Source organism: Chanos chanos, chromosome 14 (assembly GCF_902362185.1).
Source record: "Chanos chanos chromosome 14, fChaCha1.1, whole genome shotgun sequence".
Taxonomy (NCBI): Eukaryota; Metazoa; Chordata; class Actinopteri; order Gonorynchiformes; family Chanidae; genus Chanos; species Chanos chanos.
Window position 1 is genome coordinate 340001 of NC_044508.1, and position 15000 is coordinate 355000.

A 15000-nucleotide genomic window follows, 5' to 3' on the forward strand; every position below is an offset into this window, starting at 1 on the left:
TCCAAAAAAGAAGAAAAAGTTTGAAAGGGAGGAGAAAGAGTTCAGGAGGAAATTCAAGGTCAGACTGATTCTCTGTTTCCCCAGAATCTCAAAACACAACAGAACAAACATTGAAAAACAAACTCTCTTGATGTATCATCCTACGAAGATGATCATTTTAATAGATTTATTTTAGTTGATACTGATGGATTGAACAGAACTAACTTTAAAGGGCGACACCACCATTTTTCTCATTTTTCATGTCTGTCAAGAGCCTTGTTTCAGTTTTGCTTCTGTACCCTCTGTCTAGAGATAGCACCTCTATAAATTGACTCTAAGTAATAGGAGATGCAAATCAGAACGCTCCCAAAAATCACTAAAATTCCATCCAAGTTAAAAAAAAATACGAATTTCCAGCTGTATCATTTGAGTAAACTTCTTTGGGTATTTCTGCAATATTTGGGAGACTCACATGCTAAGCCAGCAGAACCTCACTTATTGGTCAGTTCAGCAGTGTGCTGTAAAGATACCACATGCTAACTTCCTTGTCTGGAGGACTCAGCCTGTGTGAGCCTCTTGAATACGTCCTAAAATGTACCAAAGTACAGATGGTTTTTTTTTTTTTCCTCATTACTCTATCATTTAGCAACATTATGACATCATCCCTATTATGAGTGGAGTATCTGTTTCAACTTTGTTATTAACTAAGTGTACAGTAAGAGTGTTAGAGTGCCAGTCTAGCTCCTTCTTTCGGCAGTTTGAGGGGGAGATTCAGGTCCTCTCCACAGTGACCATCATCGCCACACTCAGCACTAAAAAATGGGGCAGTAAAGATCTGCCCCTCAGAGCTGGTGAGACCATCGATATCATCGCTAAGCCTTCTACTGACAAAGTGATTGGCAGGAACAGCGAAGGCAAATGTGAGTTCTTCACTAAACTGTAATAAATAAAGTTTTTTAACTCAATTAAATTTCATTTAATAATGAAATTAATATATTCACTGTGGTTTTTTTCAGTTGGCTATGTCTCCACCAGCAATATTGTCCAGTAAGTAACAACTCTGCAGTATGCAGGATCATGTCCACAGTGTAAAGTCTGCAGTATACAGGATCATGTCCACAGTATGAACAGGGACGATTACTGGGGAGGGTTCCACTTCGTTCCTCTAGTTCTAAGGCAACATCTGGCTCTTCTGCTGTGTCTCCATACATCATTTCCTATTCAATTCTGTAAACTTCCTCTGCTACAGTGTAGCACCATGTCAAGACATAAAAATATGTCTAAGTCATAAACTCAAAGGATATAATGATGAGAAAACATATACAAATTATGTCTAAGTCATAAACTGAAACAAAATGAAAAAAAGACAAAAACAAATAAGTATATTTCAGTCATAAACTCAAGTAAACTGAGCCGTTTGAACAATAACAAGCCACTAAAATGGACCTGTGATTCGTTAAAGAGAGTGAGGGGAGACATAGTAACAGCTGAGCCTTTGGACCTGTGATTTGTTAAAGAGAGTGAGGGGAGACATAGTGACAGCTGAGCCTTTGGACCTGTGATTCGTTAAAGAGAGTGAGGGGAGACATAGTGACAGCTGAGCCTTTGGACCTGTGATTCGTTAAAGAGAGTGAGGGGAGACATAGTGACAGCTGAGCCTTTGGACCTGTGATTCGTTAAAGAGAGTGAGGGGAGACATAGTGACAGCTGAGCCTTTGGACCTGTGATTCGTTAAAGAGAGTGAGGGGAGACATAGTGACAGCTGAGCCTTTGGACCTGTGATTCGTTAAAGAGAGTGAGGGGGGACATAGTGACAGCTGAGCCTTTGGACCTGTGATTCGTTAAAGAGAGTGAGGGGAGACATAGTGACAGCTGAGCCTTTGGACCTGTGATTCGTTAAAGAGAGTGAGGGGAGACATAGTGACAGCTGAGCCTTTGGGCCTATGATTTCACATTATTTCAAAGAACAAATGAATTCGGTGTAAAACAGACATTAAGCCTTTTCAGATAAAAGTCATTACAGTTCAGTTCAGATCAGATATAGCCATGTGAATTAAATTAATTAATTTCTTCTCAGTTATTAATGGTATTATTAGTACTATTTTAATATGGTTAAACACTTATGCAGAAGAATTATTCAGAATTAATAAGCAAGAAAACAAACAGAACAACAACAAAAAACAAGAAACAGTAGCCTGCTGCTTGTGTTCAGTGACTATCTGTGTCATATGAAGTATTTCTTTGCTGTGAGTTTTCCCTCACCCCCTCTTCCCGTAAAGAATGAACAGTATAGTACTAGTATAGTATACTATAGTACAGTACAGTACAGCATAGTACAGTATAGTAAAGTACAGTACAGTACAGTATAGTATAGTACACTCCCTCTTCCTGTAAAGAATGAACAATATAGTACTAGTATAGTATACTGTAGTACAGTACAGTACAGTACAGTGTAGTATAGTACACTCCCTCTTCCCGTAAAGAATGAACAGTATAGTACTAGCATAATATGATATAGTACACGCCCTCTTCACATAAAGAATGAACAGTATAGCACTAGTATAGTATAATATAGTACACTCCCTCTTCCCGTAAAGAATGACTAGTATAGTACTTATATAATATAATATAGTACACTCCCTCTTCCTGTAAAGAATGAACAGTATAGTACTAATATAATATAATATAGTACACTCCCTTTTCCCGTAAACAATGAATAGTATAGTACTAGTATAGTATAATATGGTATGGTATAGTACAGTACAGTACAGTACAGTACACTGCCTCCTCCCGTAAAGAATGAATAGTATAGTACTAGTATAATATAATATAGTACACTCCCTTTTCCCGTAAACAATGAATAGTATAGTACAGTATAGTATAGTACACTGCCTCCTCCCATAAAGAATGAATAGTATAGTACTAGCATAATATTATATAGTACACACCCTCTTCACATAAAGAATGAACAGTATAGCACTAGTATAGTATAATATAGTACACTCCCTCTTCCCGTAAAGAATGACTAGTATAGTACTTATATAATATAATATAGTACACTCCCTCTTCCTGTAAAGAATGAACAGTATAGTACTAATATAATATAATATAGTACACTCCCTTTTCCCGTAAACAATGAATAGTATAGTACTAGTATAGTATAATATGGTATGGTACAGTACAGTACAGTACAGTACAGTACAGTACACTGCCTCCTCCCGTAAAGAATGAATAGTATAGTACTAGTATAATATAATATAGCACACTCCCTTTTCCCGTAAACAATGAATAGTATAGTACAGTATAGTATAGTACACTGCCTCCTCCCGTAAAGAATGAATAGTATAGTACTAGTATGATATAATGTAGCACACTCCGTCTTCCCATAAAGAACGAATAGTTTACTTAGGGTTATGAGAGACCAGAGTTCAGCTGTGAAGCACTGACCTGGTACGGTATCTCCCATGCCTCTTTGGAGAGTTTGCTTTGCGCTGTTGCTTTGATTCCAGGTTGCCAACATCTTTGGAAACCTTGAGTTAAATGCATCACAAAGGCTTTTCTACACTAAAGTATTTGTATGACATAAATACATAAAATTCAGTTATATCAAATCACAAAGTCAAGCCTTTTTTTGCAGTGGTAAACGGGGTGGCATGGCTACTTCCCCTGTGCCTGTTGTTATCTGTGGTCTGGCTTTGCTTTTGTTTAAAATGTCAGAACAAACCAAAAAAGCCTATTCTATTTTATAATACAACAGAAATAATTTTCTTTTATAAATTTTCATCTATTTCTTTTTCCCTTTATTAGGGATTCAGATATTTACGATGATGTTGGTGAGGGTAAGATTGAAAATTCTCCTTTTGTTTCTTTCTTTGTATATTCATGCTTATTATCAAATGGCTTTATTTACGCTTTTTTCTTACTTTGGCAGATTGTATCTATGACAATGACTGAAGAGGACTGACGTTCATACACAGTGTGTGAACGCGTGAAGAGGACTAGTTGCAGTGCATTATTGTTATTCGTTGCTCATATGATGTGCTTTTCTGCCCTGTGTAACCCATCAGTGGCTGTGTAAAACAGCTGTGTGTGTAGTTTTGTCTGAACATAACCTATCGTAAAAGTCGCTGTGGTAGTGAAAGTCAGTGTGTGACAGCAGCTGCAACAATTCATCAAACTTTACGAGATGGAAAAAACCCAAAAAGTAGTTACGTTGATTAAGAGCTTTCATGTCATGTTTTGAATTCAATTTTGATTCAAGTTTTGTCAGTGAATTTCGGCGTGTCCATGGTACCTCAAATAAATGTGTTTTCTGTGCCTGTACTGTTCATATTGCATTGTCAAATAAAGTCAGCCTGAATCCATTCTGGAGTGTAAGAAAGCATCATCTCACTAATCTAGTGATTGGTCTTCTCTGCAATTTTTTTTCTTCGATGCAGAGTGTTTTCCTTTTTGGAATTCCGCTCTTTTCTCTGATATGTGTGACTCTATATTTGCACAATTACAATTACAGTTCTTTTCATCAATAGTTTGTTTTATACTATTTCAGAACCCAGTTGTTGCTTCGTTTTCATATTTTGGCTGTGTTCTTATTGAAACAGATATATCGGTAAATCACAGATTAATTAAATTGCATGAGGGTGAAATACATGGGATACATTTGAATAACAACCTAAAGGCAGATCCGTATAGTAAAAAGGCTTCCACCCCACTGATCAGAGCAGCACAGGTTACTCTCTCAGGGGGATCTACTACCACCAGAAACAGAAAAGGAATTTGAACTGCAGAAAGAAGACTAGAGCAAGAACGATCAGCTAGAACTATCTTTGAATTCCTACCATTATTGCAAATGCCGTCTATTTGCGGTGAATGAGATTAGGGGACAAGGCGAAAACACATCAGACCGTTACTGGAGATACTCCACTTCGCGAAGAGTCTAATTTGTCACATTGCTCAGAACAAAAAGAGAAATGCTTTCGAGTGACAAATTAGTCCAATATTCTATTTTTAAACGTCCTGTAACGGCAATATAGTATGAATAAAGCAATTTCTGTTTTTTTTTCTTTTATTCATATGAATCAGAAAACGAAACTGACACCTTTTCCGGAATTTGATTTCACATCCAAAAATAGAATAAGGAATGAATGCAAAAGTATACAAACCCACATTAACTCGGTTTAATTCATAATTCAGAGCGCCTAGCAATCTGCAACGTGCGAACTGTTTAAGTATTGATCCAAGAGAGGAGCCGCAGTATTGTCATCGCGAGATTTAACGTTGTTTCCGGTGTTGTGATGAATGTCGCTGGAAAGATGGCGGTCAGCACCCGCGGCCGCCCGAATCGGAGTAGTCGGACGAGAGGCAAGTTCTTCACTTTTAAAGCGTCTATCAGGATCACGACAAGTTCTATATTTTACAGTCTGCTTTTCCTAATTTTTAATAATGCTGAATCGCTATCCGGTTGATCTGTTTTGATAGGTCGGAATGACAGCGGAGAGGAGAATGTACCGCTGGATCTGAGCAGGGGTAAGGCAAGCTATCACAGCTAACTGGCTAATGCTCTGCGTTACTGCAGTTCGAGAACCGTATTAGGAAGTATTCTTTTTACATACCGTTGTTTTGGAAGTATGACTGTCAAGGTGAAGTCGCAGCATAAAGGTTTGGGAACATTTCTGTACATTAGCTGTTAGTCCGTAGTCAAACGACTAACGTTAGCTGGTTAGCTGATTATAGGTAACTGTATTGAGCAGGACTGACTGCAAAACACATACTTAATTGCGTGTTATTTCTCAATACGAGACTCGTCCTGTTGCCTTCTCCACTATATATACACGCGCACACGTAAGCATTGCATAAAGTCGCCTTTGCTTCTTTTGTCTGATCGAAATTTGTCTCTTTGAGCTACTTGAGCTGCATAGCACAAATTAAACAGTTGCCTTCATGAAAATCCAATTTCGGTGCCTGTTTACGTGTTGTGGGAAGCTTTCTGCTTTTAACTTTCCCATTGTCAGTGAACATTTTATACACACACATCATTAACTCACATTCTACTCATACATTCACACATGCCACTAAACCACAATCTCCACGTACACACACACTTGTAACACTAGTCACAGTATTTCTCCATAATCACTGTTGTTATGGATTTTGTTATGGTTTCCTGAGAGCCAGTTTGTATGTGTTAAATTGGTGCACAGAATACATGCTGCAGTACTCTGTTTTATTTGAGACGTAAAAACATTCTCGTGTTTTTACAGAGCCCTGGGACAACATGCGTGAGATTCTCCAGAATGTGGCCAAACCACACGGTGTGTCCAACATGCGCAAACTGGGCCACCTGAACAACTTCATCAAGGTATTGTGTGGTCAGATTCTGTGGGGTGAAAAGGAAAGGTTTGAGAATGTTCTGGAACACTGTTAGATTGATTCCTGGTTCCGTTGCTTTGCGTGCAGCACTAATGCCAGTATCTATGTTGTGGGGCCAGACAGGTGTGAACTCTGTCTACTGTCATTTCTAAGAGAGGAGATGATGTGATTTTCTCATTGTTGTGTGATGTTGTCCAGTATTTTTAGATTGGGTGGGGGCAGTGACGGGAGATAAAGCCACTGTGTGACAGCACACTCTGCTGGTCCTCATTAAGGGCTGTGATTGTGTGAGTGTGAGTGGGGGGGCATTTGTGATTTAGTGTTGGGTTGTAACGTTTGTGATGTAGTGTTGGGGTAATGTTTGTGATGTAGTGTTGGGGTAATGTTTGTGATTTAGTGTTGGGATAATGTTTGTGATTTAGTGTTGGGAAATAACATTTGTGATTTAGTGTTGGGGTAACGTTTGTGATTTAGTGTTGGGAAATAACATTTGTGATTTAGTGTTGGGTTGTAACGTTTGTGATGTAGTGTTGGGATAATGTTTGTGATTTAGTGTTGGGAAATAACATTTGTGATTTAGTGTTGGGGTAACGTTTGTGATTTAGTGTTGGGAAATAACATTTGTGATTTAGTGTTGGGATAATGTTTGTGATTTAGTGTTGGGATAATGTTTGTGATTTAGTGTTGGGAAATAACATTTGTGATTTAGTGTTGGGTTGTAACGTTTGTGATGTAGTGTTGGGGTAATGTTTGTGATTTAGTGTTGGGAAATAACATTTGTGATTTAGTGTTGGGGTAATGTTTGTGATTTAGTGTTGGGATAATGTTTGTGATTTAGTGTTGGGAAATAACATTTGTGATTTAGTGTTGGGTTGTAACGTTTGTGATGTAGTGTTGGGGTAATGTTTGTGATTTAGTGTTGGGGGGTGGTAACACTCAGAGGAGTCCAAGCTAGAATACTTCTGTGAGAGCTAAATGCCTGGGCCCTTCTGCCTTGGAACGCAGTGAAACTGCCTTGGGGCTGTTTTTCTAGTCTCTGGAGCAGTACTGCGATGGACTTTCACTTTCCCTATTGTGACGTAAACAGTGGCTTTGTCTACTGGGCCATAAACCAAACCTGTACGCTAGAACTCTGTGTTTCCTCACTGTGTGGCTCTCACGCCTGAGGCAAGTGATGGTGTGTGTGGGTGATGATAAAGTGATAGTGTGTGTGGGTGATGATAAAGTGATAGTGTGTGTGGGTGATGATAAAGTGATAGTGTGTGTGTGTGGGTGATGATAAAGTGATAGTGTGTGTGTGTGGGTGATGATAAAGTGATAGTGTGTGTGGGTGATAATAAAGTGATAGTGTGTGGGTGATGATAAAGTGATATTGTGTCGGGGTGATGATAAAGTGATAGTGTGTGTGTGTGTGGGTGATGATAAAGTGATAGTGTGTGTGGGTGATGATAAAGTGATAGTGTGTGTGTGTGGGTGATGATAAAGTGATAGTGTGTGTGTGTGGGTGATGATAAAGTGATAGTGTGTGTGGGTGATAATAAAGTGATAGTGTGTGGGTGATGATAAAGTGATATTGTGTCGGGGTGATGATAAAGTGATAGTGTGTGTGTGTGTGGGTGATGATAAAGTGATAGTGTGTGTGTGTGTGGGTGATGATAAAGTGATAGTGTGTGTGTGTGTGGGTGATGATAAAGTGATAGTGTGTGTGTGTGGGTGATGATAAAGTGATAGTGTGTGTGTGTGGGTGATGAGAAAGTGATAGTGTGTGTGTGTGGGTGATGAGAAAGTGATAGTGTGTGTGTGTGTGGGTGATGAGAAAGTGATAGTGTGTGTGTGTGTGGGTGATGAGAAAGTGATAGTGTGTGTGTGTGGGTGATGAGAAAGTGATAGTGTGTGTGTGTGTGGGTGATGAGAAAGTGATAGTGTGTGTGTGTGTGTGGGTGATGAGAAAGTGATAGTGTGTGTGGGTGATGATAAAGTGATAGTGTGTGTGTGTGTGGGTGATGATAAAGTGATAGTGTGTGTGTGTGGGTGATGATAAAGTGATAGTGTGTGTGTGTGTGGGTGATGAGAAAGTGATAGTGTGTGTGGGTGATGAGAAAGTGATAGTGTGTGTGTGGGTGAGTGATGAGAAAGTGATAGTGTGTGTGTGTGTGTGTGTGGGTGATGATAAAGTGATAGTGTGTGTGTGTGTGGGTGATGAGAAAGTGATAGTGTGTGTGTGTGGGTGATGAGAAAGTGATAGTGTGTGTGTGTGGGTGATGAGAAAGTGATAGTGTGTGTGTGTGTGGGTGATGAGAAAGTGATAGTGTGTGTGTGGGTGAGTGATGAGAAAGTGATAGTGTGTGTGTGTGGGTGATGAGAAAGTGATAGTGTGTGTGTGTGTGTGGGTGATGAGAAAGTGATAGTGTGTGTGTGGGTGGGTGATGATAAAGTGATAGTGTGTGTGTGGGTGATGATAAAGTGATAGTGTGTGTGTGTGTGTGGGTGATGATAAAGTGATAGTGTGTGTGGGTGATGATAAAGTGATAGTGTGTGTGTGTGTGGGTGATGAGAAAGTGATAGTGTGTGTGTGTGGGTGATGATAAAGTGATAGTGTGTGTGTGTGGGTGATGATAAAGTGATAGTGTGTGTGTGTGTGGGTGATGATAAAGTGATAGTGTGTGTGTGTGTGGGTGATGAGAAAGTGATAGTGTGTGTGGGTGATGAGAAAGTGATAGTGTGTGTGTGGGTGAGTGATGAGAAAGTGATAGTGTGTGTGTGTGTGTGTGTGTGGGTGATGATAAAGTGATAGTGTGTGTGTGTGTGGGTGATGAGAAAGTGATAGTGTGTGTGTGTGGGTGATGAGAAAGTGATAGTGTGTGTGTGTGGGTGATGAGAAAGTGATAGTGTGTGTGTGTGTGGGTGATGAGAAAGTGATAGTGTGTGTGTGGGTGAGTGATGAGAAAGTGATAGTGTGTGTGTGTGTGTGTGGGTGATGAGAAAGTGATAGTGTGTGTGTGTGTGTGGGTGATGATAAAGTGATAGTGTGTGTGTGTGGGTGATGATAAAGTGATAGTGTGTGTGTGGGTGGGTGATGATAAAGTGATAGTGTGTGTGTGGGTGATGATAAAGTGATAGTGTGTGTGTGTGTGTGGGTGATGATAAAGTGATAGTGTGTGTGTGTGTGTGTGTGGGTGATGATGAAGTGATAGTGTGTGTGTGTGTGTGGGTGATGATAAAGTGATAGTGTGTGTGTGTGTTGGGGGGTGATGATAAAGTGATAGTGTGTGTGGGTGGGTGATGATAAAGTGATAGTGTGTCGGGGTGATGATAAAGTGATAGTGTGTGTGTGTGTGTGTGTGTTTGGGTGGTGGTGAAGTGATAGTGTGTGGGTGAAGTGAAATGAAAGGTTTGTTGGCCCTGGAGATCCTGCTGGTTTTGTGTGTGTTGGTTCACTGCTGTGGCCTTGGTCAGGTCTGTTGTGTGGTTATAGTGGACTTTTTAGACTGTTAGGTAAAGATGGCAGTCAGTTCTTAATGTGCCTGTGGCCTCTCTCTCTCTCTCTCTCTCTCTCTCTCCCTCTCTCCCTCCCTCCCTCCCTCCCTCTGTGTGAGAGAGAGTGAAATGACCACAGAGCCCAGTGTTGCTTTAGCAGGCTGCTGTCTGTAATGTGTCAGGAGAGATGGTGTGTGATAGATGCATTACTGTATGACATAGTCTGTTATGACATAGCGTGTTTATAACATAGCCTGTTATGACATAGCATGTTATAACATAGTCTGTTATGACATAGCCTGTTATAACATAGTCTGTTGTGACATAGCGTGTTATAACATAGTCTGTTGTGACATAGCGTGTTATGACATAGTCTGCTGTGACATAGCGTGTTAAATCATAGTCTGTTATGACATAGCGTGTTATAACATAGTCTGTTGTGACATAGCGTGTTATGACATAGTCTGCTGTGACATAGCGTGTTAAATCATAGTCTGTTATGACATAGCGTGTTATAACATAGTCTGTTATGACATAGCGTGTTATAACATAGTCTGCTATGACATAGCGTGTTATAACATAGTCTGCTATGACGTAGCGTGTTATAACATAGTCTGCTGTGACGTAGCGTGTTATAGCATAGTCTGCTGTGACGTAGCGTGTTATAGCATAGTCTGCTGTGACGTAGCGTGTTATAGCATAGTCTGCTATGACATAGCGTGTTATGACATAGTCTGCTATGACATAGCGTGTTATGACATAGTCTGCTATGACATAGCGTGTTATGACATAGTCTGCTATGACATAGCGTGTTATAACATAGTCTGCTATGACATAGCGTGTTATAACATAGTCTGCTATGACATAGCGTGTTATAACATAGTCTGCTGTGACGTAGCGTGTTATAGCATAGTCTGCTGTGACGTAGCGTGTTATAGCATAGTCTGCTGTGACATAGCGTGTTATAGCATAGTCTGCTATGACATAGCGTGTTATGACATAGTCTGCTATGACATAGCGTGTTATGACATAGTCTGCTATGACATAGCGTGTTATGACATAGTCTGTTATGACATAGCGTGTTATGACATAGTCTGCTATGACATAGCGTGTTATAACATAGTCTGCTATGACATAGCGTGTTATGACATAGTCTGTTATGACGTAGCGTGTTATGACATAGTCTGCTGTGACATAGCGTGTTAAATCATAGTCTGTTATGACATAGCGTGTTATAACATAGTCTGTTATGACATAGCGTGTTATAACATAGTCTGCTATGACATAGCGTGTTATAACATAGTCTGCTATGACATAGCGTGTTATGACATAGTCTGCTATGACATAGCGTGTTATGACATAGTCTGCTATGACATAGCGTGTTATGACATAGTCTGCTATGACATAGCGTGTTATGACATAGTCTGCTATGACATAGCGTGTTATAACATAGTCTGCTATGACATAGCGTGTTATAACATAGTCTGCTGTGACGTAGCGTGTTATAGCATAGTCTGCTGTGACATAGCGTGTTATAGCATAGTCTGCTGTGACATAGCGTGTTATAACATAGTCTGTTGTGACGTAGCGTGTTATAACATAGTCTGTTGTGACGTAGCGTGTTATAACATAGTCTGCTGTGACGTAGCGTGTTATAACATAGTCTGCTGTGACGTAGCATGTTGTAACATAGCCTGTTATAACATAGTCTTTTACAACATAGCCTGTTATGATCTAGCCCGTTATGACATGTATTAAGATGGGTGTAAACTGTGTGTACAACTCAGAAGAGCCATGTTAACATGTATGTGAGAGAGAGACAGAGGAAGAAGAGTGCGTGTGTTTGTGTGTGTGTGTGTGTGTGTGAGTGAGAGAGAGAGAGAGATAGAGAGTGGAATGTGTGTGTGTGTGTGTATGTGTGTGTGTATGTGCTGGAATCCATAGCAATTTGAGCATCTTATTTGTTCCTCTGTAAACCAGTGTGTGTCAGATGTGTGGATGGGTTAATTGGTGGTCTGTAAACCAGTGTGTGTCAGATGTGTGGATGGGTTAATTGGTGGTCTGTAAACCAGTGTGTGTCAGATGTGTGGATGGGTTAATTGGTGGTCTGTAAACCAGTGTATGTCAGATGTGTGGGTGGGTTAATTGGTGGTCTGTAAACCAGTGTGTGTCAGATGTGTGGATGGGTTAATTGGTGGTCTGTAAACCAGTGTGTGTCAGATGTGTGGATGGGTTAATTGGTGGTCTGTGAACCAGTGTGTGTTAGATGTGTGGATGGGTTAATTGGTGTAAACCAGTTTGCAATGCGCGTAAGCCGCTGTCAGAAAAATTGCAATTTGATATTTTCCCCAAATCATGCAGCCCTGGTGTCTGCTTTCCAGTATTTTACTCTCAATGTTTCTGTTCCAAGGTTTTAATCCTAGTGTTTTAATCCCTGTGTAACTGTGTTATATGAACGTGTAACTGTAAACTAAACACACGTGTATGTGTAGGGCTTGAGGGGACTTTTATTTTGAAGTTATAACTGTGTGTCTCTCTCTCTCTCAGCTCCTTAGCAGTACAGGTCACAGTGAGGAGAAGTTTGGCCACTCATATGAGGACATTATTATTTGGTGAGTAGCACTCAGGTCTGTGGATGCTTGAGTGAAGTATGTGATTTAAAATTGTTTTAACTGGAGTGGACTACAGGTTTTCTCTTTCATTCCCCTCCAACTATTTCTTCCACAGAACCTCTGTCCAGCTCTTCACTCTTTCTATCCATACAAACATGTGCTTATCATTATTGTTGTGTGAAACCCATAACTCAGACCACAGTAATCTGGAGTGTACTCTTACTGTCTATACAAACATGTGCTTATCATTATTGAAACCCATCACTCTACACTACAGTAATCTGCAGTACGCTGGCTAATGTGGAGGTGTGTGTCATATGTATATTGATTCTTTGGCAATGATTCCTTCTCTCAGTTCTCTCTCTCTCTCGCCCCCTGTAGTCTGCGTGTGGCACTGCTGAATGAGGCTAAAGAGGTCCGTGCTGCCGGCCTGCGGTGCCTGAGATATCTGATTCGAGACAGCACAGTTTTACAGAAAGCTCTACAGCTGCAGGTCGATTACCTCATCGCCAGGTGAGCAAGCCACGCCCACTAACAGCCAGGCTCCTTCAGTGATGAGTTAAATGTTCTGGGTCTCTGTGTGTTTTGATGAGATTTTGTGATTGTGTTGAGATGTGGTATTATGTAGATGTTGTGATATTTTCTGTTGAGGTGTGGAGGTGAAGGGGGGTGTGTGTGTGTTTGTTTGTGTGTGTGTGTGACGGGTGTGTGTGTGTCATTTGCAGGTGTATTGATATCCAGCAGAGTAATGAGGTGGAGAGAACACAGGCCTTGAGACTGGTGCGGAAGGTGAGATCTGAAATGTTTTATGCTGAGCATGCACACACACACACACACACGCACACACACACGCACACACACACACACACACACACACACACACACACACACACACATTTATGGACTAAACAACAGCCAACTGAGTGGATTCTGGTGTGTGTGCATGTGTGTGCTTGTGTGTGGGGGGTTGTTAATGTTGCTGTCATTGGCAGACATGGGGAACTGCATGTCAGCTGTGCTCTATCTGCACACAGTGCCTGAGTATTGCTTTAGCTGGAACCAGCAGTAAACAGAAGCCTTCCCCCACATTACGTTACACACACAGTCTGCATGCCAGCCCAGCAGGCTGCCTGGTGACGGAGCACCCAGTGAGCGGGTTGCCACGCCAGCGTTTCCACAGGGGAGGGGGGATGCTGCTCACAGTGTGTTTTTAGGGTTGGAAACTGTCAGAAAGATACTGGATGGCAAAGCAGGTCAAAGTTTAGGGCCATTTAGTTGTTTAAAAGGTTAGAATGGATTGTTAATGTAAAATATCCTAGCAGAGTGAAAAAACAAAGCACCAATACAGACTTTAAATGTCAGGAGAACACAGTATTCCTCACCCTCCTCCTCCTCCTCTTCTCTCTCTCAGATGATAACAGTCAATGCACAGCTGTTCCCCTGCTCTGTCGTAAACTCTCTCATCGCTGTTGGCAACGACGGCATGCAGGAGAGAGACCGCATGGTGCGAGCCTGTGTCGCAATCATCTGTGAACTGGGTGAGACACACGCGCGTTCACACGCGCTCACACACACGCGCTCACACACACGCGCTCACAGACACGCGCTCACACAGACGCTCACACACTCACACACTCATGCATGCTCACACACGCGCGCGCTCACACGCGCTCACACAGACACTCACACACACACACACTCATGCATGCTCACACACACGCGCTCACACACACGCGCTCACACAGACACTCACACACACACACACTCATGCATGCTCACACACGCGCGCTCACACACACACACATTTGCAAATGCTCACACACATAAATAAATACACATGCACACGCACATACCTAAACACACACGTTCACACACAGGCTCTCTTTCGCTCTCTCACACACACACATACATACACACATGCATACATGCACACACAGAGTATTATGCATTCCACTGCAAACAAAGATAACCTGTGTGTGTGTGTGTTAGGTTTGTGTATAGATAATGTGTGTGTGTGTGTGTGTGTTAGGTTTGTGTATAGATAATGTTTGTGTGTGTGTGTGTTATCGTTGTGTATATATAATGTGTGTGTGTGTTATGGTTGTGCATAGATAACGTGTGTGTGTGTGTGTGTTAGGTTTGTGTATATATAGTGTGTGTGTGTGTGTGTTATGGTTGTGCATAGATAACCTGTGTTTGTGTGTTAGGTTTGTGTATATATAACGTGTGTGTGTGTTGGGTTTGTGTATATATAATGTGTGTGTGTGTGTGTGTTAGGTTTGTGTATAGATAACGTGTGTGTGTGTGTGTGTGTGTTATGATTGTGTATATATAATGTGTGTGTGTGTGTGTGTGTGTGTGTTAGGTTTGTGTATAGACAATGTGTGAGTGTGTGTGTGCGTGTGTGTGTTTTAGATTTGTGTATATATAATGTGTGTGTGTGTGTGTGTGTGTTATGGTTGTGCATAGATAATGTGTGTGTGTGTGTTAGGTTTGTGTATATATAATGTGTGTGTGTGTGTGTTAGGTTTGTGTATATATAATGTGTGTGTGTGTGTTAGGT

General features: G+C 41.0%; 1 protein-coding gene across 2 annotated transcripts in view; it reads left to right on the forward strand.

The window, feature by feature from the left end:
- The first annotated feature begins 5291 nt into the window (after nucleotides 1-5291).
- rictora (RPTOR independent companion of MTOR, complex 2 a) overlaps nucleotides 5292-15000 on the forward strand; it is a 48710-nt gene continuing 39001 nt past the window's right edge. For both annotated transcript variants that reach the window (XM_030791227.1, XM_030791228.1), the window contains exons 1-7: nucleotides 5292-5340; nucleotides 5458-5505; nucleotides 6240-6337; nucleotides 12373-12437; nucleotides 12819-12950; nucleotides 13163-13226; nucleotides 13849-13975. In XM_030791227.1, coding sequence (XP_030647087.1) covers nucleotides 5292-5340; nucleotides 5458-5505; nucleotides 6240-6337; nucleotides 12373-12437; nucleotides 12819-12950; nucleotides 13163-13226; nucleotides 13849-13975 — 583 coding nt within the window. The remainder of the gene's footprint in view (nucleotides 5341-5457; nucleotides 5506-6239; nucleotides 6338-12372; nucleotides 12438-12818; nucleotides 12951-13162; nucleotides 13227-13848; nucleotides 13976-15000) is intronic.